Source organism: Ceratotherium simum, chromosome 8, assembly GCF_057802395.1.
Source record: "Ceratotherium simum simum isolate JZ-2026a chromosome 8, ASM5780239v1, whole genome shotgun sequence".
Lineage (NCBI taxonomy): Eukaryota > Metazoa > Chordata > Mammalia > Perissodactyla > Rhinocerotidae > Ceratotherium > Ceratotherium simum.
This window is the reverse complement of record NC_141907.1, coordinates 38,094,627-38,119,783: the sequence shown is the minus strand read 5'-3', so window position 1 is coordinate 38,119,783 and position 25,157 is coordinate 38,094,627. Positions and strand designations below refer to the sequence as shown.

General features: G+C 32.7%; 1 protein-coding gene across 1 annotated transcript in view; it reads left to right on the top strand.

Annotated features, from left to right (window-relative positions):
* Window positions 1-1,459: 1,459 nt before the first annotated feature.
* GABRG1 (gamma-aminobutyric acid type A receptor subunit gamma1) overlaps window positions 1,460-25,157 on the top strand; it is a 71,521-nt gene continuing 47,823 nt past the window's right edge. The window contains exons 1-2 of the mRNA XM_004419027.3: window positions 1,460-1,655; window positions 17,246-17,394. Of these exons, the coding sequence (XP_004419084.1) occupies window positions 1,552-1,655; window positions 17,246-17,394 (253 nt within the window). The 5' untranslated portion in view covers window positions 1,460-1,551. The remainder of the gene's footprint in view (window positions 1,656-17,245; window positions 17,395-25,157) is intronic.

Below are 25,157 nucleotides of genomic sequence, written 5' to 3'. Positions count from 1 at the left end.
AAATTTTATTGTTATATAAATTATTTGATATGAGCTACCTTAACTAACATGCTTTGTGGAAGAGAATAATGGTGCCTAATTAATGTGTAGTAGGAGAAGGAAAGCAAGGAGGTCAATACATTTTTTCAGAGACTAAAAAGCTGGAGAATCAATCACAGAGAGGGGAGAAAAGCCCAGCACTGCACCATCTGTTATTCTGGGCAAGAAAATACGTGTAACCTTGTTACCCCCATCCAATTCCTGTAAGTGATTACAGAAGGTAGGGTAGCAACAGTTACCTTACAGTCTTGCACAAACACTGTTACTTCTGCCTTGAACTGTTTGCTGGGAGACAAATACTCTCAAGTAACTAGGTGGTAAATTGCAGTTCATCCCTGAATCTGGCCAATTCCAGGTGGTTGTGAGGTGATTAATGAGACAGCCAAAGACTCCAAGCCCAGGCAGCTTTGATGGGAAGCGGCGATTTCAATAGGAAGGCATGAAGGCGGATGATGGCTGGGCAGAGCGAGCCTGCTTCCACTACCACCACTGTCTTCGCTTGTACAGTTGTTCAAGCTGCCAGAGGCTTTCTGGTTGCCATGGCAACTGTTAGGCTCTGCTGCAAACTCAAAGCAGAGCCTCTGAAGTTAGGTACCAAACACTGGAGCTCAACAAACGCAAAGGCAACTGGGAAAGGAGCAGAGAACAAGGATTACCCATGTAATAGGTTTACAACTCAAGAGGACCTTTTTAAAATCGAATTTTTGTTTATGTTTTTGTAAAATGAGATAGTTCTTGCCTGACATTATTCATCAGCATCATCTTCTGGTGCCCGGAGAAAGGAGACTACAAATCCTCTCACTCATAGAGACAGCAGAAAGGGAGGAAACATTACCAGGAATGCACCGAGCCCGCTCATTCATTCATTCATTCAGTTATACATTCAACGTCTCCTGAGAGCTCATTTGTGTCGGGCATTGTGCCAGGTGCTGGGTCTGCAAAGAGAAATGAGACACCGCCCCACACTCAAAATTAGTGATAATTAACAAAAATTAGCAGAACCTTCGCAAGCCTAGGGAAAACTAACTGGGCACTGCAAGCTTCCCGGGGGTCTCTCTTGGAAGACAGATTCAGATTCTAAACGCGGGAGAGGAAAGAGGCAGTGGCCTCCCAAACATAGGCAGGAAGGAAGGCCCGGGGAAAGAGGGAGGCCGCCTTTCCCTAGAAAAGGAATCTGTCAAGGCCACTCAAACGTTTCTCCGTGGCTGCGAGGGAGAAGAGGTTTGTTTTTCTTGTAGAAAGACGGAGCCCTTTTCCCTACTGGGCACGATTTCTAGTAGGGGAAGCCCCGCCTCTCTGGGCCGTTGATTGGCCCAACTCTTTTCCAGATAATTTATGCCAACACCCTCTCTGTCTGATTGGCTCCCCTGCTCAATTCCGCTGGGAGTCGCATCCTACCTGGTGGGGAGGTGTACTGCCTTCCCACACTCTCCCTTCTCGTACTCACCGGGCTGCAGCTGAGGTGGGAGAAAAAGTCCTGGTTTGGAGAATTGAGCGGAAAAAGCGATCCCAATGGGTTCTTGGAAAGCTTTTCTCTTCTCCCCTTTTCTTCTGTGGAGTCAAAGTAGAGGGGTGAGGCTGATGTTCTTGTTACTGACCCTGCATTTGGGAAACTGGTGAGTAAATTCAAGGACTTAAAACTATTCTTTCGTATCTACCTCCTTCCTTCTTTTCTCATTCTTTTAAAAATCATTCTAAGTTAAGTAATTTGCGTTTTCCTGGGCACCTGGACGGTATTTTACCATCATTTTATTTTCTGATTAGATCTACTCATGTTCAGATAGAATGAAATTAGCCTATGTGCGAAGCATAAAGGTTAGTTCAGTTGTTTTTGACTTGAAGCAAAGTCCAAACTAGTGAAGGTTCAGTTACCGGGAGTGGGGAAGGGGAGTAGAAATAATTTTGCTACAAATTTAGTGAATGAATGCTATTAATGAACTTTCCAGATGATTCTGCATTTTAGAGACAAAGTTATTTTAGAAACTTGTTACACAGCATGCCATGGTATGTAGGATGCTTTTCTGTATACGAATATTGCCTTTTCCTTTATCCTTTTTTTTTTTTTTTCCTTGCTATTCTGGAAAACACCAAAGTTTTACATCAAGAAAGATTACAAATATGGCTAAAAAATCTATCAGGGTTGAAAATGTGTTATATTTGTTAGAAATAACCATGTATATTTTATTGAGCCAGCTTTGAGTGATTTTTATTTTCATTGGCTGTTTAGAAGTAAATAAAAATTGTATGATGATATGAATATCCTGGTTGTGTGTGTGTGTGTGTGTGTGTGACAGAGAGAGAGAGACAAGAGACAGAGAGAGAGAGACAGAGACATTACCAGCCCCAACCCTCCAATTTAACAGAAACAAGACTTGAGCTGCTTGGGCTGTAATACTTTTCAATAAAACTTTGAAATCATTCTAGTAGAAAAATAAAATGCTCAGGTATCGTACCTGGATTTAGAAATAGTGGATGAATGGAGTTAAAATATTTATTAAGACATAGACACTGTAAAGGTCTTGACATACTACTCATATCATGTAACTGTGTTTTATATAAGTGTACATTTAAAATTGTATTATTGTATTATGTGATGCTGCTTAGAACTTGAGTAAAATATAATCACTATGCAGATGGAAACATGCCTTTGTGAGTACTTGCATCATTGCTAAAATGAATTATTATGATGATTAATTTTAGTATTAGCTAGAGTGAGTATTTTTGCCATTACCAGCAGATAGGAAACTATATTCTCTCTCTGCAAATAGAGATTTGATTAAAGTATGCTAAGTCATATTAGATTTGCCAGAAAATATTTGACGCTCAATGCTTTTTTAAGTATTACAGTTTTAGTTTATTTACCCTTTTCCCTTAGAAACCTAAATGTTCTGCATGGGCTCAAATATACTACTTGATTAATTATTTCTTATATGTAAGTTGTGTCATAATGTCTTATTTCTTTAAAATATATTATAAAATTTTATAGAAGATATTTTGGTAGAACACATACCAGTCCTCTTATACATCTTCATAATATTACAAATGAATCTGTGTTCTCATAAGTAAAAACAGATTTACCCAGTGGTTTTCTGAAATGACAACCTGTATGCTCCTTTATCATTATAAGTGCAAGTTTCCCTTGCAACCTAATAGGCAAGCTGCTTGCTAAGGGGCATACTGACTCTGTAAAGACATGTTTTGTTTTAAATAACATCCTTTGTTTATAAGGACGTTTACATTATGATCATCGTAATTGGCTCCAGAACTCTCTTGAGGCTGCTCAGAATTAAAGACTTGTGTGGTAGGGTGGACAGAGGTGGGCTCTGGCAGTCTGGAGACATGATTTTATGTGTCAAGAGTCCTTAACCTCTCTGAACACAGTTTCTTCATCTAGGAAATGAAGGGTAGTAGCAGATCATTTGTGACTTTTTCAAGTTTTCATATTCAATATGTCTAAGATTTGAAATGAAACACTAAATAATGATTGCTTTAATGGCTTTTCTTAGTAGTTTTCAAGAGGGAAATTCTAATTGGGAGTACCATGAACTTTTTTTACCATATGTATGAGTGACTGAGAGAGAGGTGCTATGCAGTTAAAATAGATAAATAATTCATTTTATCATAGTACTATAGATAATCTGGATTATTCTGGCTACTGAATAATCAAATATTTAAAAAGCTACATGTTGCTGTTATAAGTAGCTCTTCAGGCCTCATTTATGAGAGTTTTTGTCTTCAGTTTTTAAAGTAGCTACAGTTGTGGTGAACTTTTCCTCCTTTTAATATTTAGTTGGAGATAATTTAGGCCAACATGCATAAAGCATTTACATTCATAATTTCTTCTCTCCTTTTTCTTCTTTTGAGGGACCTTTCAAAACTAACCACAGTAGTTCTGTTTGTAAGAATTTTGATGTTTTACACTGGTTTCAAAAATAAATCTTCAAAGTCATCTATTTTGGGATTTAGCAAATTGGAAGCATTTTTTCTTATATCTAATCAGAGACAAAAGCTTATTTCCTCATTATTTTCCATCAAGAGCATAACAGAGAGACACTATGTTGATTTTTATATTGCTGAACTATGAAAACCTATCCTATTGTAGTAACTAAAAGCTATAGTCTTGGTTCCTGTGTTTCATTCTCCGTGAGGCTCTATGGCATCTTGACAAGTTGGTTAAAATCTCTTAAGCTTGATTTGACTTATTTGTAATGTAGAAAAATCTAATTATATTTAGGTTTTTAAAAAGAATTGAAAACGTGCTTTGAGATTTTAGCTGTTATAAAAAATAATTTACAATAAGCTTTGATTAAGAAGTTACATTTTGAGAAAGCTCAAGTGAAACAACTTGTTTTTATTTTTTGAAACAATTTCATGAATCAATAATTATACAATTTAGCATTCAGTTGCCCAGATGAAAATATTCAATTAGACTTGCTTTATAAAATATATTATTTTCAAAGAATTTCAGTAATATATTTTGTGGAAGTGGTAGTGGAAGAATTATTTTTCTTTAGGCATTTAGATTTTTGGTTTAATTTTCTAATAAAATACTGATGCGAACTTGAGGACAAAATAAGTGAGTAATGATGGTCCAAGATAATTAAACATTCAAAGAAGGACTGAGAGACAAAATTATTTTGAAGCTAAGATGCAAATGCTATAGTTGGTAAATCTCCTGTGTATAGGTCTTTCAGGTATACTCTCCTTCCACTTTATTCCATTATATACTGTGAGACATACTTTTGGCTAAGCAACAAAAGGAAATATTTGACTTTTCATTCACACATTAAATAGCCATGTAATATTTTATATTTATATAAAGGTGATTAAAATTTGTCTATGGAAATAAAAATGAAGGTGGAGTCCCAAAGAGAAGAGACCAGCAGCGTGGAAAACTGAAAAAAAAAAGTCTCTTGAGATATTATCAAAATATGATAAATGACTGCCATGGGGGAAGGGGGAAGAGTGGGCATGAATTGAATGTACAGGCCTCAGGAGAATAATTCGCACATACCCATGGTACCAATTGAGAATCCTGGACTTGATCATTAGATGTAAATTCTAGTTTCAGCTCCACCATTTCCCACTAGAATGATTTCAGGCAAATCTTTGAGACAGAAAGTCCTCATTTGTGAAAAGTGGAAATGACATCGACCTTTCCAGCTTGTTTCAAGACCAAGAGAGAAAATTTGTGTAAACTATGTAGTACTTAAAATTTTAACTGAAAAGACATAATAACAGATATTCTTGGAATCACAGTGATTCTAGTATTATTTATCATGGTTAAAGTTGTTTTAAGTTCAGTAAAGTCCTTGAATTATTGGGCATTATTAAATATCTTTTGGATTTGGGATAGGTCATTCATTCTTTTATTCAACAAATATTTATTGAATGCCTGCTATCTGCTATACACAGTGCAACAAGCTAGGCATGAGTATTACCCATATGGAGCTTGTACTCACTGCTGAGATCTAGATTTATGGCAATCATCAAAGGAAAACATCTTGTAGTCAAAATAAGGCAATATGCCTTCAGAACTCCAAAGATAAACAGAGGTGTCTAAACTTTTAAGGATAGAGGGTGCTGATGGAACTCAGCACCCTGAGGTCTCAATCAAGGAAAGAGAATTAGAGATCCATGAGATTTCTCATCAACAATACCAGAAGATTATGGGAGAAATGTCTCCAAAATTCTAAAAACAAATGTTCAGCCTAGAAGGTTATACTTAGCCAAATGACCAATCAAGCATAAAGGGAGAATAAAGCCTAGAAACTGTTATTCTCCCCATTTTACAGATGAGAAAACTGGGACACAGTGATTTTTAGGAACTCACTGAAGATCATCTTGCTGATAAATGCTGAATCTAAGACTCAAATCCATGTGTTCTATGCCCAGAGCTTGCATTTTTAATGACCACACCTCTCAGATTACAAATGCAATATAGATGAAAGTAATTAACATGACTGTGGATGAAGGGAAAAATACAAAAGGAGGGAGGGAAGGAAGGAGGGAGGGAAAGGAGAGGAGAGAGAGTGCAATTGATAGAAGCACAGTAAGTATAAAAATCTACCGTGTACCTACCCCATAATCTGGAATATTATGTGCAGTGCTAGATTAATTATTTTAGAGAAAACTGTAACTGGAGTACTTGATCTAGAAAAAAACACCATAGGATAAAGAGTTAAAAGCAAGAATTTGGAATTTAGGTAAGTTTTGTTGAGGAATCAGATGGCTATTAAGTATGGTATATAAAATAGTGTTTGAATTTATTAGGTTTAGTGTAACAGACAAACCATAACCTAGTGGCGAAAGCTGCATGAAGGCAGATTTTCTTTCAATACAAAAGCCCTCTAACAAAATGGATGCTTACCGCTAGACTTTTTCAAGCAGAAACTTGTTAGAGTTCTTGTACTCTGCGGGAAGCAGATGAAACTTATATATTTTTTCTATTTTTAAATATGTCAGAATCCGATTCTATCAATACTAACATAGTTTAACTAACTGAAGCTCCATGTTTCAGGAAATAGTCTTGGCTATTAATTCATTCAGTAAACATTTATTGAGCATCAGCATTCATTCAACAAGTATATATTCAGTGCCTACTAGGTGTTAATCAGAGTTCTGGGAACTGGAAATATAGTGGTAAGCAAGACATAATCCTTGCCTTAATGGTGTTGGTGTAATGTATATAGGATATGACAGTATATGTGTTAAATGCACAAGACAAAGAAGGCAGGGGCTCTGCTCCCAGTGAACTTAAAGTCTAGAAATTTATGGTGAGATGGTTTATTAATATAAACAAGTAAAAACAATAAATGCTATAATTGCTACTCAGAATTCTAGATGAGCTATGCTGGGGACACTAAGGAGGGTGACATCAATTGCAACTCTGGGAAAAGATTAAATAATCCCAGCTGTCCTGGGCACAAGTTCAGGTCAATGTTAGTGAAGAAGAGAGAGAGAAACAGCATTACTATTCTGTGGTCAAAGGTATGGTCCCCAAATTTGGTAGGCCTTTTGAAAATGATATTTGTCTTCTAGAAGACCCTTTACTCTAGTCATCTGACATGTGGCATTAAAATAGCAACATCCTATGAAAGGCTATAGAATGAAGTTGAATGGTGAACTTCTGAACTTTAGGAATCTTTTCCTCCCAGATAGAATGTATTTGGAGATTTAACGTTTCTCCTTATTTTTAGGCAAATGTATTAAGTAACAAATATATTGAGTAACGCAGTAGCAGAGACGGTGCTAAGCAGTAGGGATATAGAAGTAAAGTTAACGTGGACACTGCTTCCCAACCTGTAGCTGGATGGGAAGATCAGCAAGTCTATGATTACAATATAATGGGTTTAATATAAATATTTTAATATTGGTGTGATCAGAGAGTGATTTGTTTCTCCAGATAGCTTTAAGGCTGCTAGAATCAAGGATTCTGGCCAAGTTAATCTTTGGGTAGATTTCTAGGTCCATCACTTATGGTTGTACAATTTGTGAATTGCTTAAATACAGGGATGTCATTCACCTCTCAGTCATCCTAGATGAATATAATTATCAGAATAATTTTCCAACACATGCAGTAGAGTAGAGCAAGGATTACCTTTTCCACAAAATAGCTATATTGACTAGCACAAAGTAGCTATATTGGCTGGGTTAAATTTAAATGTAACTCAGACATCTGTGTTCTACAAACTAATTTGTTACTCTGTGCAGGTGGCTTAAGAGTGTGTATGTGTTTCTGCCATTTCCTTAGTAACAATTCTTTTTGAAAAACCTTCAAATTGTCATAACTGGAATTGACTAGAAAGAGTGTCTTCTTGTTTCTGTTTTTTTTCATTTGTATTCTCTCCCTATTGATGTGAATGGTCTAAGAGGATCGTTATGTCAATGAAAATATTTTATCTCTCATTTTACCATCCCAAGACTTAGGAAAAAAAAAGTATATTTTTCTGCATTCAGAGAAACTAATTCCCATTTCTTTCTTCCACTTAATTTTAAGATCTTTTAATATGCTTTGTAATCTAATAAGCCTCAATAGTACGTCTCCACTTTGCAAAATTTTTAGCAGCCTTGTAGAATTTATCTGATGCAGAAGAGCATCAAAGACTTACAAAATGTGAATGTCATGAAGAGTTGCATTGTCTCTAACTCTAATTTATGTTCTGTCAACCTCGATGGATGTAAATTGTAACAATGGAGAATTTGGTGTTCATTTTAATATACTTTCAACCCAGTACTCATTTTTTTATAGACTGTAATGAAAATTTCTTTACCTTCCTCCAGAAAATACTCCCATGGAAATGGTCCCAAAAGATCATTTATAATCTCTGGATATTCATCATCCCCCTGAAGATTATTTATTGGACTCATGATTCCTAATTTTCTAAACTGTTTTCAAGAGCAGAGTTGGACAGCCAAACAAAGAAATAAAGACGGCCAAGCAAATAAAGAAAACAAAAACAAAACTCCAAAAATTGACAAAATACATTGTTTTATTAGTAATTTTTGTTGTTATATTAAGGATCAATCACTAAATTTTATTTTAAAATTTTCTGTTTTTATTCTCTTTCTAAAAATATGCTGCTATGCTAATTGATCTTTTATAAATCTATTCGGATATTAATCTGTCCCTTTTCTCATTAACTAATAGAATTGCACATTCTTATATCTAATCTAACCAGATCAAACTATGTTCTAATAGATTTAGAATTTTGCAGACCTCTTTTTGAAACTAACAATGAAGCACTCTGTGGCAAAAGTTAAGTTTATTGCCATTTATTTCCTAACTTGAATGTAATTTGAAGGGTTCTATATATTCTACCTTACCAAGGAAACTACATAAAATTCACAATGGAGGAAGATGTCACATTTTATTTGTTTCTCCTAGATCAATATTCTACATCTCAAATTGTAGAATCATTATATATAATCCAATTTCTGTTCTATTGTTGGACATAAAATGTTATAAATTTTAAGTTTTTCACCACAAATAGTTCAGACATTATTTTTCTTTGTTTCCTTAAGAAAATAATTAATTTCCAAGTAATATATGTATATATTAATAATTTCCAAGTTATATACAAGTTTCCCCCGCTATCTGAAAGTTTGCTTTATGCCACTTTGCTTTTACGAAAGACCTACATTAGTACCTGTTTCCGCTCACGAAGAAATGTGAAGACGATTTTCACTTTTGCGATAAGACACGAAAAGCAAAATTAGCATTCAGAGCTTCTTTTGCAGCAAGCTTTATAAAGCGGCTCCCACCGGAGCAGCAAGGGTTGCGCCGCCAAGCTTCTTCCCCTGGAACTACACCAGTATCTCTGCATCAAGCCACTGTAGCTTTGAACTGCGTCTGTGAGCATCTGTGCTTTATCTCGATTTATTTTGTGCATCCATTAGCAAGATGTGTCCTAAGGTATAAGAAAAGCCTAAGAAAACTCGTAAGGGTGTTACGCTTAGTGTAAAACTGGATGTAGTTTCAAGTCTCTATCATGGTGAATGAAATAAGAGTTTGTTGTGTTATTTGGTATGATTTGGTAGGTTATTTTTTGGGTCTGGCAAGGCTCAAATATTTTTCCCATATAAATTAATGATAATTGCTTCTTCACTTTATGCCATTTCGGCTTAAGAAAGGTTTCATGGGAAGGCTTAACTTTCGGATGGGGGCGAAGCTGTATATATATTGCTGTTATTGTTGAAATATATGGAAAAAAACAATATTGTTTTCCCTAATGCCATAATGTTTTTGATCTTGTAATGTAAATAATAAGGTCACTTATTCCATTCCACTCCTCAAAATTACTTAACAATTTGGAGCCTATACTTCCAGATTTTTCCCTAAGTTTAGACAGGTATGTGTATACACATTTGTTTGTATAATTTTTTTATACAAATGAAATCTAATACTTGTTTTTATCACATAACTAATATTAGAGATATCTTTCTTGATTAGTATACTTAATCTCCTTTTCAATGATGATGTGGTATTCTATATTATAGAAGAATCATAATTTATTAAATTATTTCATAATAGATTCTCTTTGCTTTTGTTTATCACACATTGTCTTTGTGTACATAAATACATATGTACATGCCTTTATTTCAATATTTTATCAATATGCCAAGCTACTTACCATAAAGCAATTTAGTTTTCTATTAGTGCTTATAAAAATGCCATTTATCCATGTTATCACCAGTACTGGATGTAACGAATCTTCTGATATTTTGCCAATGTGATGGCTAAAATTTGTAACATTTTAAACCCATTTTCCCTTGCTACCAGTAAATGTTAGCATAATTTTATGTATTTATTGGCCTTTTTTCCCCCTCTGAATACTTGTGTATAAGTTATGTTGTAAATATCTTTGTCTCAGTCTATTCTTTGTCTCTAAAGTGTCTTAACGTCATTCATAAGTTATTTTTCATTTATCTACATTTTTTGTCAATTTTTTTCTTTCCTGGTTTGGTTACATGTTGCCTAGAAAGGTGTCCTTACCCCAAAGGTCAAAAAAATTTGCAATGTCTTTTTTAATAGTTTTATACTTTATTATATTTTGATCTTGAATATACCTGCAATTTATTGTGTAAGTAGGAATCCAAGTTATTTTCTTCTGAATGGCTCAATAAGCATTTCGATACAATTTACTGAATTCATCCTTTCACTTCTGAACTAGCTAGTCACTTTTATCACACACTAAATTTATACTCACTTGGGATCTGAATTTGCTTGATTTTGTTCTCGCTGATTTCTTAATGTACTACTACAATATGCTTTTGATTACAGTAACTTTATTTTGTTTTCTTTTTATTCTGGCAGGGCAAATTTCATCTAACAATACTTTTTTTCAATTATGTCTTGTAAACTCTCATATTGATTCTTCTACTTAACTATAATGATTTTAACCTATTACGTATGAACTATGGAATTCTAATTAAAATTGTATTAAATTTATAAACTAATTTGAGAATGACATATTAACAATATTGTTTAATAGCCAAAATATTTACTTTGCCTTTATTTTTTTCTGTCCTTGTATTCTTCATTTTTAAACTTCTTTACATAAGGCTTATACCTTCCCTGTTATATTTCCTCTCAATCATTTTATATGTTGTGTCTCAATCATTTTATAGGTTATGTTGTCATTGTGAAAGAAATCAATTTTTTTTCTGTTTTTGTTTATGATGGATTAATAAATTCAGAAAGGTACTGTGTTTTTAAAATTAATTTTGTATTAGGTTAGCTACAATAATTAATTCTCTTAAGGCCAATAGTAATAGTTTTTAGTTGTTTACCTTCTTGATTCACTATAATTTTACCTGCAAACAGCAAGATGAGCTCTAATATTCTTTCCATTTATTCATTTATTCAGTGAATATTTTTTTTATTGGACGCCTACTATTTGTCAGGTATTGGACATCATTTTGAATCAGGGAGCTTAGAGAGGGTCATAAATAAATAAGTAGTTAATTAAGATGCAATGAGATCAACTTCCTGGTAGAGTTAAGGACTGAAGAGTTTGGAAACACATATTGGAGCACACCTCCTTAATATTCTAGGCTTGACTCCCCTCTCCCTCCTCATATTTCCAAAGCATTCCTCTCTATGTGTGTTAAGTGATGGGTCCCCTATTCCTTTGTGCTAATGAAATAATCACAGAATTGAGCGGACTATCATTTCACCTGTCTAAAACTCTGAAAGTGCAAATCTGTAACTCTATCTGTCACTCTTTTTTTAAAAAATTATTTTATTGAGGTCATAATGGTTTATAACAGCGTGTAATTTTAGGTGTACATTATTATTTATCAGTTTCTGTGTAGGCTGCATCATGCTTACCACTAATAGTCTAATTTTTATCTGTCACCATACATATGTGCCCCTTTACCCCTTTCACCCACCTCCCTAACCCTCTTCCCCTCTGGTAACCACTAATCTGTTCTTTTATCCATGTGTTTGTTTATCTTCCACATACAAGTGAAAATGTTTTGCATGCAGAGTTTGTCTTTCTGTCTGGCTTATTTCACTTAACATAATGCCCTCAAGGTCCATCCATGTTGCTGCAAATGGGATGATTTTGACTTTTTTATGGCTGAGCAGTGTTCCATTGTATATATATATACCACATCTTCTTATATCCAATAAGGGGTTAATTTTGAAAATATATAAATAACCCATACAGCTCATCAACAACAACAAAAAACCCAAACAAAAAACGGGTAGAAGATATGAACAGACATCTTTCCAAAGAAGATATGCAGATACAAATAGGCACATGAAAAGATGTTCAACATCACTAATTATTAGGGAAATGCAAATCAAAACAACAATGAAATATCACCTCACACCTGTCAGAATGGCTATAATTACCAAGACAAAAATAATAAATGTTGGAGAGGATGTGGAGAAAAGGCAACCGTCATACACTGCTGGTGGAAATGCAAACTGGTGCAGCTACTGTGGAAAACAGTATGGAGATTTCTCAAAAAATATCTTTCACTCTTTTACTTATGTTGCTTCCCTACCAACTTTTATGAGCAATAAAAATGTTTCAGAACTACAGCCCTAGAAAGGAATTTTTGTACAAAAGAATTTAGCAGCTCGAACATAAAGGCAAAAAGAAAGTAAAAAAATTTGTTTTTGTTTACATTTCTTATTTACTTTTATTTCCTTCAACTTCCAGATCTAAAATCAGTGCTTATACCTAATTTTTAAAAGCTAGCTCTTGTAGGCTTTGACATTGTGATATCTTCTACTCAAAAACATTAGAACAAATATGTTTCTTTCCTGAAACTTGTCACTTGACTACAATGTTTATAGAAACATATCTAATGTTTATAAATAAACATTATTTAATTTGTCATGAGCAATAGATCACAGATGAGACCTGGCTTTGGAGTTCTATCTGCTCTTTCTTAACAGATTAATGAAAGAGTTTTCACCAGGTGTCAGAATCAGGATATTTGCAGTCACCTTTATATGAACTATATAAAGGATGACTATATAATTTATCATTCAAATTAGGTCATCTTGCAAGTGAAAGAGGGTGCTGTTAATAATTATTCCAGGAATACAGGTGTAAACCAGGCCATCCTGAGCAAACTTCAATGAGTGTTTGCCCTATGTATGAAAAATAGTTTATATTTAATTGATTGACTTGCTATGGGTCTAGCGCAGATGCAGTGCTGGTCTGGAGGGCTGGCAGCTGAACTGTCACTCAACTATGTTCCTACAGCAGGAGAACTGAGTGGCAAATTTTCAGGGCGGCCACTGTCGTTTTCTTGGCAGAATATAAAGCTCTGCTGCTCTCTATAAAGGGCTCTATTTAATTATTTATTTTTTATGATTAGAAATTTATTTCAGAGTATGTCTCGTGTATAGGAAAATGCAGTTCATTTTTAGGTAGGCATTAATATCAAATTAACTCCTTTTGATGTATTTGTATTACAAAATTATACAGAAATATTGTAGTATACTATTAATATACAGAAAAAGTTAAATTTCTGTAGCTCCACTCACCATGCTTAGTGTATTCATTATACTGCTTTCCTGTTAAATCTGAAGCCATTTTATACATCAGTTTTGATAAAAGCAAATTGTTATATATTATTTTTTATATAACATTAAATTAAGAAAATAATTTCATATATTTACAAACTTCACAACCATCATTTGAATGGATGCATCCATTACATCATATGGATATATCATAATTTACTTAAACATACTCTTGTTTAAAACTTGACTACCATGGGTAATACTGTGATAAGTATCTTTGTATATGATGGTTTTCTGTATCATTTGCTTGATTAGTTTCCTCCTTTATTAGAAAATAAGATCATCTAGATCAGGAATATAATTTTATTTGTCTTTATATTTTCAGCACTTAGCACATTTATAGTACATGATATTGCCTCTAGAAATGAATTAAAGCATTGGATTGGAGATTGAACACACGTTAGAAAGTCTTTTTCATCAGTGAGAGTGTGTGTGATTCCTTGAGATTATTATTCTAACTTCTCAGACCTAAAGGCAGAGACTAAGCATCCTACCCATGCACAATCCAAATGCACTTCAAATTACTTACCGTAAGTGTCACTGTGTTCTTATGAATTAGAAAACTCAGAATCCACCCTGAGTTGTTTAATAAAGATAAAGGAAACTTCAAAGGATCCTTTGAGAGAAAATGAGTCTTCAAACTAAATTGATCTATTTTAAATCCTGGCTCTATTATTTAATATTGTGTGTCCTGGAAATTCTATGAACCAATTTTTTCACCTATAAAATAAGAATATTAATATTAATTTCATGGGGTTATTCTGAATTAAATGACATAATATGTGGAAGGAACCTAGCACACAGTTCCTGCAACATGGTAGGCACTTGATGGTGCATTTTAGGTGCTCACTGGCTGATAATAACAATAAAAACATCAATTGTTAAAGTAAACAATTAGTAAAATTATATATTCAGGAATCTAAATATATTTCCACTAATGATAAATTCATGCTTATTCAAATTATTTAAAAAAAGTACTTGAGCATGAGTCTAGAAATTCTCAGAGTATTATGTAAAAAAATCATACTTGTTTTCCCCAAATGAATAGTCACTCAACATATATAAATGTTACAAAAACTTCCCAGCCTACAAAAGATATTGAAACATCAGTTATGTTATATGACCTATTTTTAAAATGATGACAATTACTTTTAATCACCCAAATAATACCAATATGATATTCACTGTAATTAATGAATATTCTGAAAGTAATTTAGACAGCTTGGAAGGAAGATGTAGAGAAATTAACTATAATGAAGTTTCCTTTCTGTTATTGCCAAAAATGAGGAAAGATAGCTTTGTAATATCATTGAGGCCGATTTTCATATTACCTCTGAGCTAGCTGGGAAAAGGGGACTATAAATCACTATGAGCGTGTTTCTTGGATTACCAGGATGTTGCTACAGCAAAAATTAGAAAAAAAACTTTTATTTTTTCTGGGAACTTCCATTTGACTAGTCACATTTTAAAGAAAGATAAACTGCTTATATGTGCAATGGCCTGCCTCTATCCACTAGATGTTTCATTCTATAAAACTGGGATTTAAAGCTAAATGGATGCCCTAAAATTTGGGTTGTTGACATATCTAGGCTGTTCTAATTACATAAGAAAACTTTCCTGGAGAACACATCAGCAGAGATTCTTAATACTTCAATATTTTCAATGTTTTAGTTTCTGAGTGAATGTTATATATGCATATATTTTATTGAGAGAAAATAATAGGAAATTATTTAAAGGAAGTCATATGGCTATACCAGTGGTATATACTTTTTGAAGTTAAATACAGCAAAACAGTTAATATAAATAAGCACTTCATTAAAAATCTAACTAAATATACCCCAGTAGTTCTCATAGGGATAAAAGGTGTGTACTATGGTAATAAACTACCCCCAAAATCTCAGTGACTTTCAACACTAAATGTTTATTTCTCGCTCAGGCTACATGTACATTGTAGGTCAACTGTGCTCTGTCCACGCTGCCTTCACTTTGAGAGTGAAGTCATTGAGTAGTCTCTGTCTGAGTATGGCTGGTTCTGGCAGAAGGACAAGAGAGAGATGGTGAACTGTGTGCACTGACATTAAATCTTCTGCTCAGTAGTGACACATGTCACATATATTCCATTAGCAAGAGCAAATCACAGGACCACACTTGAATTCAATAGGACAAGGATTTATAATCCTTTTACAGGAAAGAGCATTTCAGGTCACGTGACCAAATTAGAAGTCAGTAGAGTGAAAAGTACAATTCTCTTAACAGAAAGGAAAGGAGAAATATTAAGAATAATAATGCATCCCATTATCTGTTGATAACAACTATCAATAGAATTATTATGAAGATGAAATGAGGTAATGAATACTTTAAAGGTTAAGTTTTAATTTGCAATGTTAATTTATACTCATTACTGATAAAGAGGGTAGATGTTAACTAAACATTGGTAATTATTTCACTATATATACATATATCAAATTATGTTGTACATCTTAAATTTATACAATGTTCTATGTCAATTACACCTCAAGAAAACTGGAATAAAAATTTTTAAAGAAAGATAAAGAGGATGGGAGCTGCGTTAGCTAAACTGTTTAGGTCCAAAGCAAAAGAGATCTGCATGGATAGTGAAGAAAGATCTACTAAAGATATAAACTTGCATATTTACTGCTGGAGGGAAGCCTGTCTCTGAAATATGTGTAAATAACTAATATATTATAGATTCACCTGATTTTACCAATGTAAGTGGTAAAAAAGGGTCTTTTGAACCTTTTTCACTGGAAGACTAAGATTACTAAAGTAGGGTGTGTTAAGTCTAGGATGACCTTACTCAAATGAAGATGGAGTTACTTATGGGTAATGAAGGAAGAGTAATTTGTTACTGTTGATGAATTGTAGATGAATGTCTATATTACTGCATTTTTTACCACAATTCAGAAGTAAGTTAAATCTTTATGCCTGTTAAAGACACAGGTGTAGCAAGGAGCATTACCTGGGGAGTCAGGATTTGATTCTCAGTTTTGCTAATAAAAAAGTTTGTGCTTTGGTTGGTTCTCTACTGTCTTTAGTTTTCTCATTTACAAAGTAAAAGCAGTAGGTTATTTGATCTCTAAAGACTCACTTCTAGTCCTGAAATCTGATAGTCATTCACCCCTCCAAAAAAAGTGTATGTGGAGAGTGAGTCACTCATTCATGCTTTGACGGTAAGACAATCTTTGACAAAGTTCTTGGAATAAGATGAATAGGTTCTTCTGACCTAAAAGGAAGAAGCATAGATGTGTTCAATAATTTTTCCTTTTTCGTCAAACCTTTCTTCACTCATCTTTGTGCAGATTGTGTACTGCACAAATCTAGGGCACCATACACATTTTCAGTGTGTAATCTCTAGGGCCTTTAATGACACTTGTGGGAGTAGCCAAGATTTATTTTATTATTTTAATATTGTGTTATATTTCTTATACTGAATTCTTAATTTTTGAGTATTATTATATAAGGACAGTTAATATGAAGGCATTAGTCTTAATGTAAGATGTTTCTAATGGTTTTTATTTTCACTCCTACTACTCCCTAAAAATATTATACTAATTATAATAATCTTAAACTATTTTTTTAAATACAAAATTTGGTTGAACTTTCTATCATCCACTTTTTTTTTTAATTATTTAGCATTGATAAAGCAGATGATGAAGATGATGAGGATTTAACAGTGAACAAAACTTGGGTCTTGGCACCAAAGATTCATGAAGGAGATATAACACAAATTCTCAACTCATTGCTTCGAGGCTATGACAATAAACTTCGCCCAGATATAGGAGGTAAGTTTGAATTATCATTCTGAGATTTTGGTGACTATGAAAACCATGTCTACTGATGTTATTTTAATCATATATCTCATGTTCCTTGAGTGTCTGATGTATGTCAGAAACTCCTGGGTTTGACAATTATTGCTTGGAATGGCGCTGTCTTTGAGAAAGTCACAGTCTGATGTGCAAAGAAAGACATATAAACATTTTTGATGTAATTATTTTACAATTTCTACAACGAAGGATACAACAGCAAAGTTTTGATAAAACTGCCTGAAAAGCTGAGAGATATTTTATAAAAGAAAATATTTGAAAGATAAGTAGGAGTTCTAATTTTGTGCCAATGCCACACTATTTTAGTTAATGTACAATTATAAGTATTGATAGTATGTTTAGTGGTGGTAATCCTACTTGTTCTTCTTTGTCGAGACTGTTATTCTCAGTCCTTTGTATTTACGTATAAATTTTATAGCAATTTAAATTCTGAGTCCCGCCCATGACTCTTTTAAAACGAAAGAATATAAATCAGCAAAGATTTTTATTGTAATTGCATTAAATCTATGGTCAATATAGGGAAACTGAAACTTTTGTGATACTGAATTTTTATAACACCAAATTCATGAGCAAGGTATAATCCTCTATTTATTTATTTATCTCCCCAAAGCCCCAGTATATAATTGTATATTCTAGTTATAAGTCTTTCTAGCTCTACGTGGGCCACCGCCACAGCATGGCTACTGACAGACGAGTGGTGTGGTTCCGTGACCGGAACTCAACCCAGGCTGCCTAAGCAGAGTACGCTGAACTTTAACCACTAGGCCATCAGGGCTGGCTCTGTATATTTATTTTTTAATTAATGTTTCCTGTGAAGAAGTGTTGTGTATATTTTACTAGATTTAATTCTATGTATCTGGAGTTTTTGATTCAAGTATAAATAGATTTTTTAAAAATTTATTTTCTAATTTTGTATTAGCAGTATATAGACATAAAACAAATATTTTGCATATTTACTCTGTCCTCGGGAGCTTTGCTAAATTTGTTTACCAATTTCAATTATTTATTGTTATATTCTTCTAGATTTTCTACAAAGATAGAGAGTAATGACTATTACAAATAATGACTACTTTCAAATAGCATATTTTGCAAATAATGAATATTGTACTTCATTTCCAAAATTATATACTTTTTTATGCCATGTTGCGCTGGCTAGGACTAGAGTACAAGCTTCAATAGTCTTGGCTTGTTCCTGACATCAGATACAGCAATCCATATTTCGCTATTAGTTATGATATTTGCCGTAGGCTTCTTTTTTTAAGACACTCTTTATTTCCTTTCTCTTCTTATTTTGCTAGGGTTCCTTTTTCCTCCCCAGTGTTTCAAATAATTTCTGTGCATCTATTGAAACAACCATATTGATCGTATTTTACCCTTTATTCTACTTACCATTTGTTCTATTAGTAATTTTGACTGATTTTATAAACTTAAACCAAATTTGCATTTCTGTAATAAATGCCACTTGGTTGTGATATGGTAACCTTTAAAAAATACCACTCGACTCAATTTGATAATATTTTGTTTTGAAATTTTACATCTATGTTCATGAAGGACATTAGCCAGTTATTTTACTTTCTGTAATGTCTTTTTCAGTTTTGGAATCAAGATCATGCTAGCATTGACAAATGAATTATGCTTTCCATCTCTTTTCATCTCTGGAAGAGTTTATCTAAAATGGATGCTATTTCTTCCTTAAATATTTGGAAGAATTATTTGCTAAAGTGATGTTGGCCTAGAGTTTGCTTTTTGAGAAGAATTTCAACAGTTTAATTACTTTAATATTCAGTTTCTATAAGTTGAACTTTTTAAGAAATTTAAATTTTCAAATTTACTAGTGTTAAATTGTTGCACAGTATCTTTTGTGATATTTTTAATGATTTTAGGATCTGAGGGTTTCTTCCCCTTTGCCATTCCTGATATTAGTAATCTGTTCTTTCATTTATGAATCAATCTCAAAAGACTTTTTCAATTTTATTAATATTGTCACAAAATCAAATTTTGGCTTTGTCAATTTTCTCCATCGAAAAATTATCTTAAATTTCATTGTTTTACAATCTTGGTTTGTTATGTTAATCTATTTTCCTTGCATTAAATTTGCTGTTTTCCTAGATTGTTTTAATTGTTTAATTTCAAAATAAAACTTAGACTTAATAAAATAGTATCCATATGTGGAATTCCCATAGACCCTTTAAGCTTAATGTTAACATTTCACATAACCATAGAACACTTATCTCAATCAAGACATTAATATTGATACAATGCTATTAACTAATCTGTGAACTTTATTCAGATTATGGCAGGTGCCTCATTAGTGTCCTTTTTTTCTGGTTCATAACCCAACGAAGGTCATACATTGCATTTTGTTCTCATGTCTCCTTATTCTCCTCCAATCTGGTATAATTTCTCAGTTTTTCTGTTTGTTTCATGAACTTGATAATTTCAAAGAGTCCTGGCTAGTAGAATACCCCTCAATTTGTCTGATATTTTCATTGTTAGGCTGAGTTTATGCATTTTTGCCAAGAATACCACAGAAGTGATATTTTGCCCTGTCAGTGTATTCTATCAGGAGGTATGTGATGTTAATATATCTTATTACTGATGATGTTAACTTTGATCACTTGGTTAGGTGTGGTTTCTTCCAGGCTTCTCCATTGTAAAGTTATTATTTTTCCCTTTTTGATTAATAAATACATTGTGAGGACTTACTGTCCTGGGGAGAAACTATGCAAATGTTTCTCAGCATACATTTGTCCATAATCAAGTCTGCATCAATAATCCTTACCAGCAACAGTATTACTGTGCTGTTTGCCAAATGTTGACTCAATAGTATCATCATTTCTTCTACATGTATTAATTGTACTTCTACCATAAGGAAGATCTGTGACTTCTCCTCCATTTATTATGTATTCATTTACTTATTTACTCAGTGTAGACTTAAAGATACGTTTTATTTTATAGTTTATAACTCATTACTGTAATTATTTATTTTGTTGCGTAAAATAGAAATCTGGCCACTGGAAACTCCTATAATTTGGCTTCTGTGTTTTTTCACATCCTCATTATTTTCTGACCACATCCTTACTTTTAAGCACATAAAATATTCCAGGCTCATCTTAATCCAGCAATGGAATTCACCATTTCTCCGAGGAGCCCTGGTTCCTCTTTTTGTAGAGTGGTATTTAGAAACTAAGATCTGGGCACTGGGTGTATTCATTAATAGTGAGTGTCATTACTACTTGACTCTTTCAGTGGATAATGGTAGAAATATATGTTCTACACACATATTCCAGGCATCTGCATTTCTATATCTATCCCTTTGTACATGTATTATAAACCGGGTGTTCATACTGATAGCTCTGATTCCAATCCAAACACCATGGGGTTCATTCTAGACTTTCCCCTTTTTCTAATTTGTAGCTACTTTTTCCAACAGTAAGACGCCTGGCTCTCATTTATCCATAATGTATTTTCTTATTTGTTCAATTGCAGTAAATACATAAAGTAGTTGTAGAATTTTAACACATCTATGAAAACAAATTAACTAGAATAAAATATTTATGTATATTTATTTTTGTCTTGAGCTTTATAATATATCATCAAAATACTGTTGCCCAAAGTTACTTAGATTAGTTATTTCCTTCTCTATTCCTGTCAGTGTGGTTATATATTCACTTTTAATTCAGTTTTGTTCAAGTGTTACTGGTTGTATTCCACTTTGAGTTTACTTCTAGTAATTTGTATGGTTTTATTTTTTATATTTAATTCCCTCATCCATTTGGAGTTCATTCCTGTGTATGGTGTGAAGTATGAATCTAATTTTTATCTTTTCTGAATGGCTTTTCTGTTGACTCAGCATCATTTATTAAAAAGTCAATTTTTGCCTCTGTTCTTTGAGATGTCAACTTTATAATTTATTACATTTTCTTATATATTTTGGTTATTTCTGACCATTCTGTTCCATTCTCTCGTCTGTTTTTCTATTTATTTACCACCACAATATATTGGTAGTAGAGATTCCACACTATATTAAGACTAAAACATTTAGTATTAATATCTTGTAAGGCTAGTTCCACCTTACATTTTCATTTTCTTTTGTTTTTTCTTTTCAGTTTTGCTGACTATTCTTGCATGTTTTTAAAAAATATACATGAGCTTTATTATCAACAAGTTTAGCTCCAAAAAAAAAGACTTGTTGATATTTTTATTGAGATTGTGTTAAATTTGTAATATAACTTTGGGAGAACTAACATCTTTATAATATTGAGTCATCTATTGTGGGAATGTTGGCTGTCTTTCCCATTCTTCATGTTTATTTTGTATCTTTTGGGAATAATTTAAAGATTTACTCATATAGATTTTTCATATTTCTTAAATCTTAAGTATTTATTTTTTTCTACTGTAAATGGTATTTTCTCAACCATAATGTCTTCTGATTATTGGTTTTATATATCAATGTTATTGATTTATGATTGCTCATTTTGTATCCTACTACCTTCCTGATTTTTTATTGTTAGTTTAAGCATTGATTATCTGAATTTTCAAAATATGCTATCATATCATATACAAAGAAATGATTTTATTTTATTTTTTTACCAATTCATATGTAGCTAATTGATGTTTCTTATCTAATAGCATTCACTAAATGTCTAGTATAATTGAATAATAGTGGAGATAGTGGGTAACTTTGCCTTATTCTAAATCTTAGTGAAAATGACTCTAGTGATTCTTCATATGTATGTTCAAGTTAAGAAATTAGCCCTCAATTTTCTTGATTTTGTTTTTAAGTCAAGAATTGGTGTTGAAATTTGTCAAAGGCTTTTTTAGCCTTTTTGGAAATAATTATGAGTTTTTTCCTCCTTAGATCTATTAATATGGTATGTAATATTAATTGAAACAATTTGGACCTGGAATAAAGCCCTCTTGGTCATGATATACTATATACTTAATGAGGTGTTGGATTTTGTTTGCTAATATATTATTTAGTATTTTGCATTGGTATTCATGAGTGATATTCATCTTCCATTTTATTTTTGAGTACTGTCTTCACCTTTTTTAAATATCCTTTTTATATTTGTTTCATGAAAGAGAGTTTTTCTTCATTCTCAAAGTTCTAGAAATTCATTGAGCATTAGCATCATCTGGCTCGGGGAGATTTGGTGGAATTCCATTGTAAAACTATCCAGGTCTTATGCTTTTGGAGAATAGTTAATCACTTTGTTTTCTTATGGAAATTGATCTGTTTGTGCTTTCTACTCTAACAGGGTGAATTTTGGTAATCTGTATTTGCCCAGGAAAAATACCCATTTTATCTACTTTTCAGAGTCTTTGCAAAAAAGTCTTCAAAGTAGCCTCTTAGGATTTTAGAAAATTTCTTCTGTTTCAATGTTTACTTCCTCTTTATTTCCTATTTTATATATTGTATTACTACTTCCTTTTTTTGATCAAGAAAATTACGGATAGTTGTTTTTATATTTTGTTAATCCCTCCCCAAAACCTAGGATTTACATTTGTTAATGTCCTACTCTTTTTTTATTAACTACCTCATACTTTCCACTTTGTCTTTATTATAACTTTTATTGTATTTCATTTTGTTTTACTTTTTTATTCTTTTTGTAGTTTTTGAACTGGGAATTTAATTATTTCTTTTCACTTTTTAATTTTTAGTGTCTTACTATCTGTTTTCTTTCTTCTCCTGTAGATTTTGCATTATAAAGGTAGCAGCGTTGTTATTTGGTGTGTAACTGTTTTGTGTTATATCTTCGTAATGACTTATGGCTTTAAGCATTAAAACAGAGAACTTATTTGTCAATTTAAAGCTTTTTTACTTATGTCATACTTCATCTGATATCAGGATTGCCACCTCTGTTTTCTTATTGTTTCCATTTGCCTGGTATTTTTTGTCCTTCCCATTAATTTTTGCCTCTCTGAATCACTTTAACTGTTTCCTGTATGCAGCATATCATTAGATCTTGCTTTGCAAGCCAAAATGAAAATATTTTTTTCTTTTAATACATAAGTTAATTCCCTTATATTTATGGATATGACTGATAGCTTTGTTCTCAACTCTGTCATAATATTTTAGTTATCTTTGCTGTGTTTCTATAAGAGATATGGATTTGTTGTACTTTAACTGTAATACTTTTAGTATTTTGGAAGTTTTTTGTTTTTGTTCTAGTTTACTTTTACATTTTTAACTTGCTTAATGGCCTTAGTCCCTTTTTTTTAAGCTTTTGCTCTTTTGATTATCAGTTGTTATCGGTATCACTTAGCTCCTACCTATTGTCCCTCTCCTTTGCTCTGTTATTTTCAGTTAGCAATGTTTTGTTTTGCAAGAACATGTAACAGTTGTAAATTAGTTTCACTCCCTTGTCTCAGTCTTTGCTTTATTATTTCATCTGCATCAATATATTTAAAATGCTCACCATAAGTCTTTTTTGCTGAAGTTTTCCCAGTCATCTCCTATACTAGTAGGTTTTTTAAGAGGTTTTTATATGTTGAAAACTTTTTTTCCATTGACTTGATGCTCAAAGGACAGATTGGCTGGATATAAAACCCTTGGTTCGGGCTTTCTTTCACTGAGTTTTCTTTTTTGTTAGGCTATTTCAAAGTTGACTTGCTTTGTGTATCATTTTTTAGAAATCTGATGCCAGTCCAGTTCTTTTGCTCTTGTAATTTATTTCATCTTTTTTTCCTGGAGGCCTTTTGGATTTCTCTTTATCTTTTACTTGAACACTTTTACTATGTTATGTCTTAGAGTTGTTCATTTTGGGTAACCTTTTTTCCAGGTAACTGATATGTCTTTTTAGAAGCAATTTCAGGTTTTCTTTCATCTCTGAAAATTGCATTATAGTGTTGAATATTGGTTCTCTTCCATTGTTTTGGTTTTCTTTTTCATGGGTTGCAATTACCAGGTATGCTCATCATATTTTGCCTGCCTTCTATTTGTGGAACTTTCTCTCTGAATTCTCTCTTTACCTCATTTATATTCTCTTGATTTATTTTCCCTATTATCCATTTTTTTTAGTTTATTTATTCTTGGTCCTCTTGTAGTTTTGTTTTTCTTCCATTTCTTTCCTAAGATCAATCAATTTTCTAGTCATGTCTTCCTTTTTGTTTTTTTCATATGTGTATTGGGGGGAGGGCATTTCTTAGTTTCTGAATTTCTGATTCAAGGGGATTTTTCTTATCCCCAAATGGTTTTTTGAATACATTTAACTATTTGGAGTATTGTCTTACAATTTTTTTGAGGGGATTTTCCACAGTTGATTTGTGTTGGATCTTGATTTCTTATTTCTGCAACAGCTTTGTATGAATCTCTTCTTTCCTTCTTTCCTATTTCTTTTGTGGTTTGTGGGAGTTTTTCAAGATTCTTAGTTCATTGATGTTCTCTTATGTCATTGTAGCAAAGCCCAGCTACTTTGATGGATTTATTGTTGCGAGTGGTATATATTTGTTTTGTGCTGGGGGAGGGATTGTATGATTTTCAATTTATTGGTTCTCTTTTCTTGCAGAAGCATGAAATTTCTCCCCTTGCTTCTTCTTCCCTTTGCCACCCAATTTCCAAAGTTCTCTTCTCTTTTCCTTTTTGACATTTTTCTCTGCTCCAAAACTAATTACTTTGAAGATTACTCTTTCACATCACATATACCTGTAACTCCCTTTCCTGTTAGTTCTTGTTCTTGTTCTAGGACACATTTTAAAATATTTTCAAGTTTATGGTA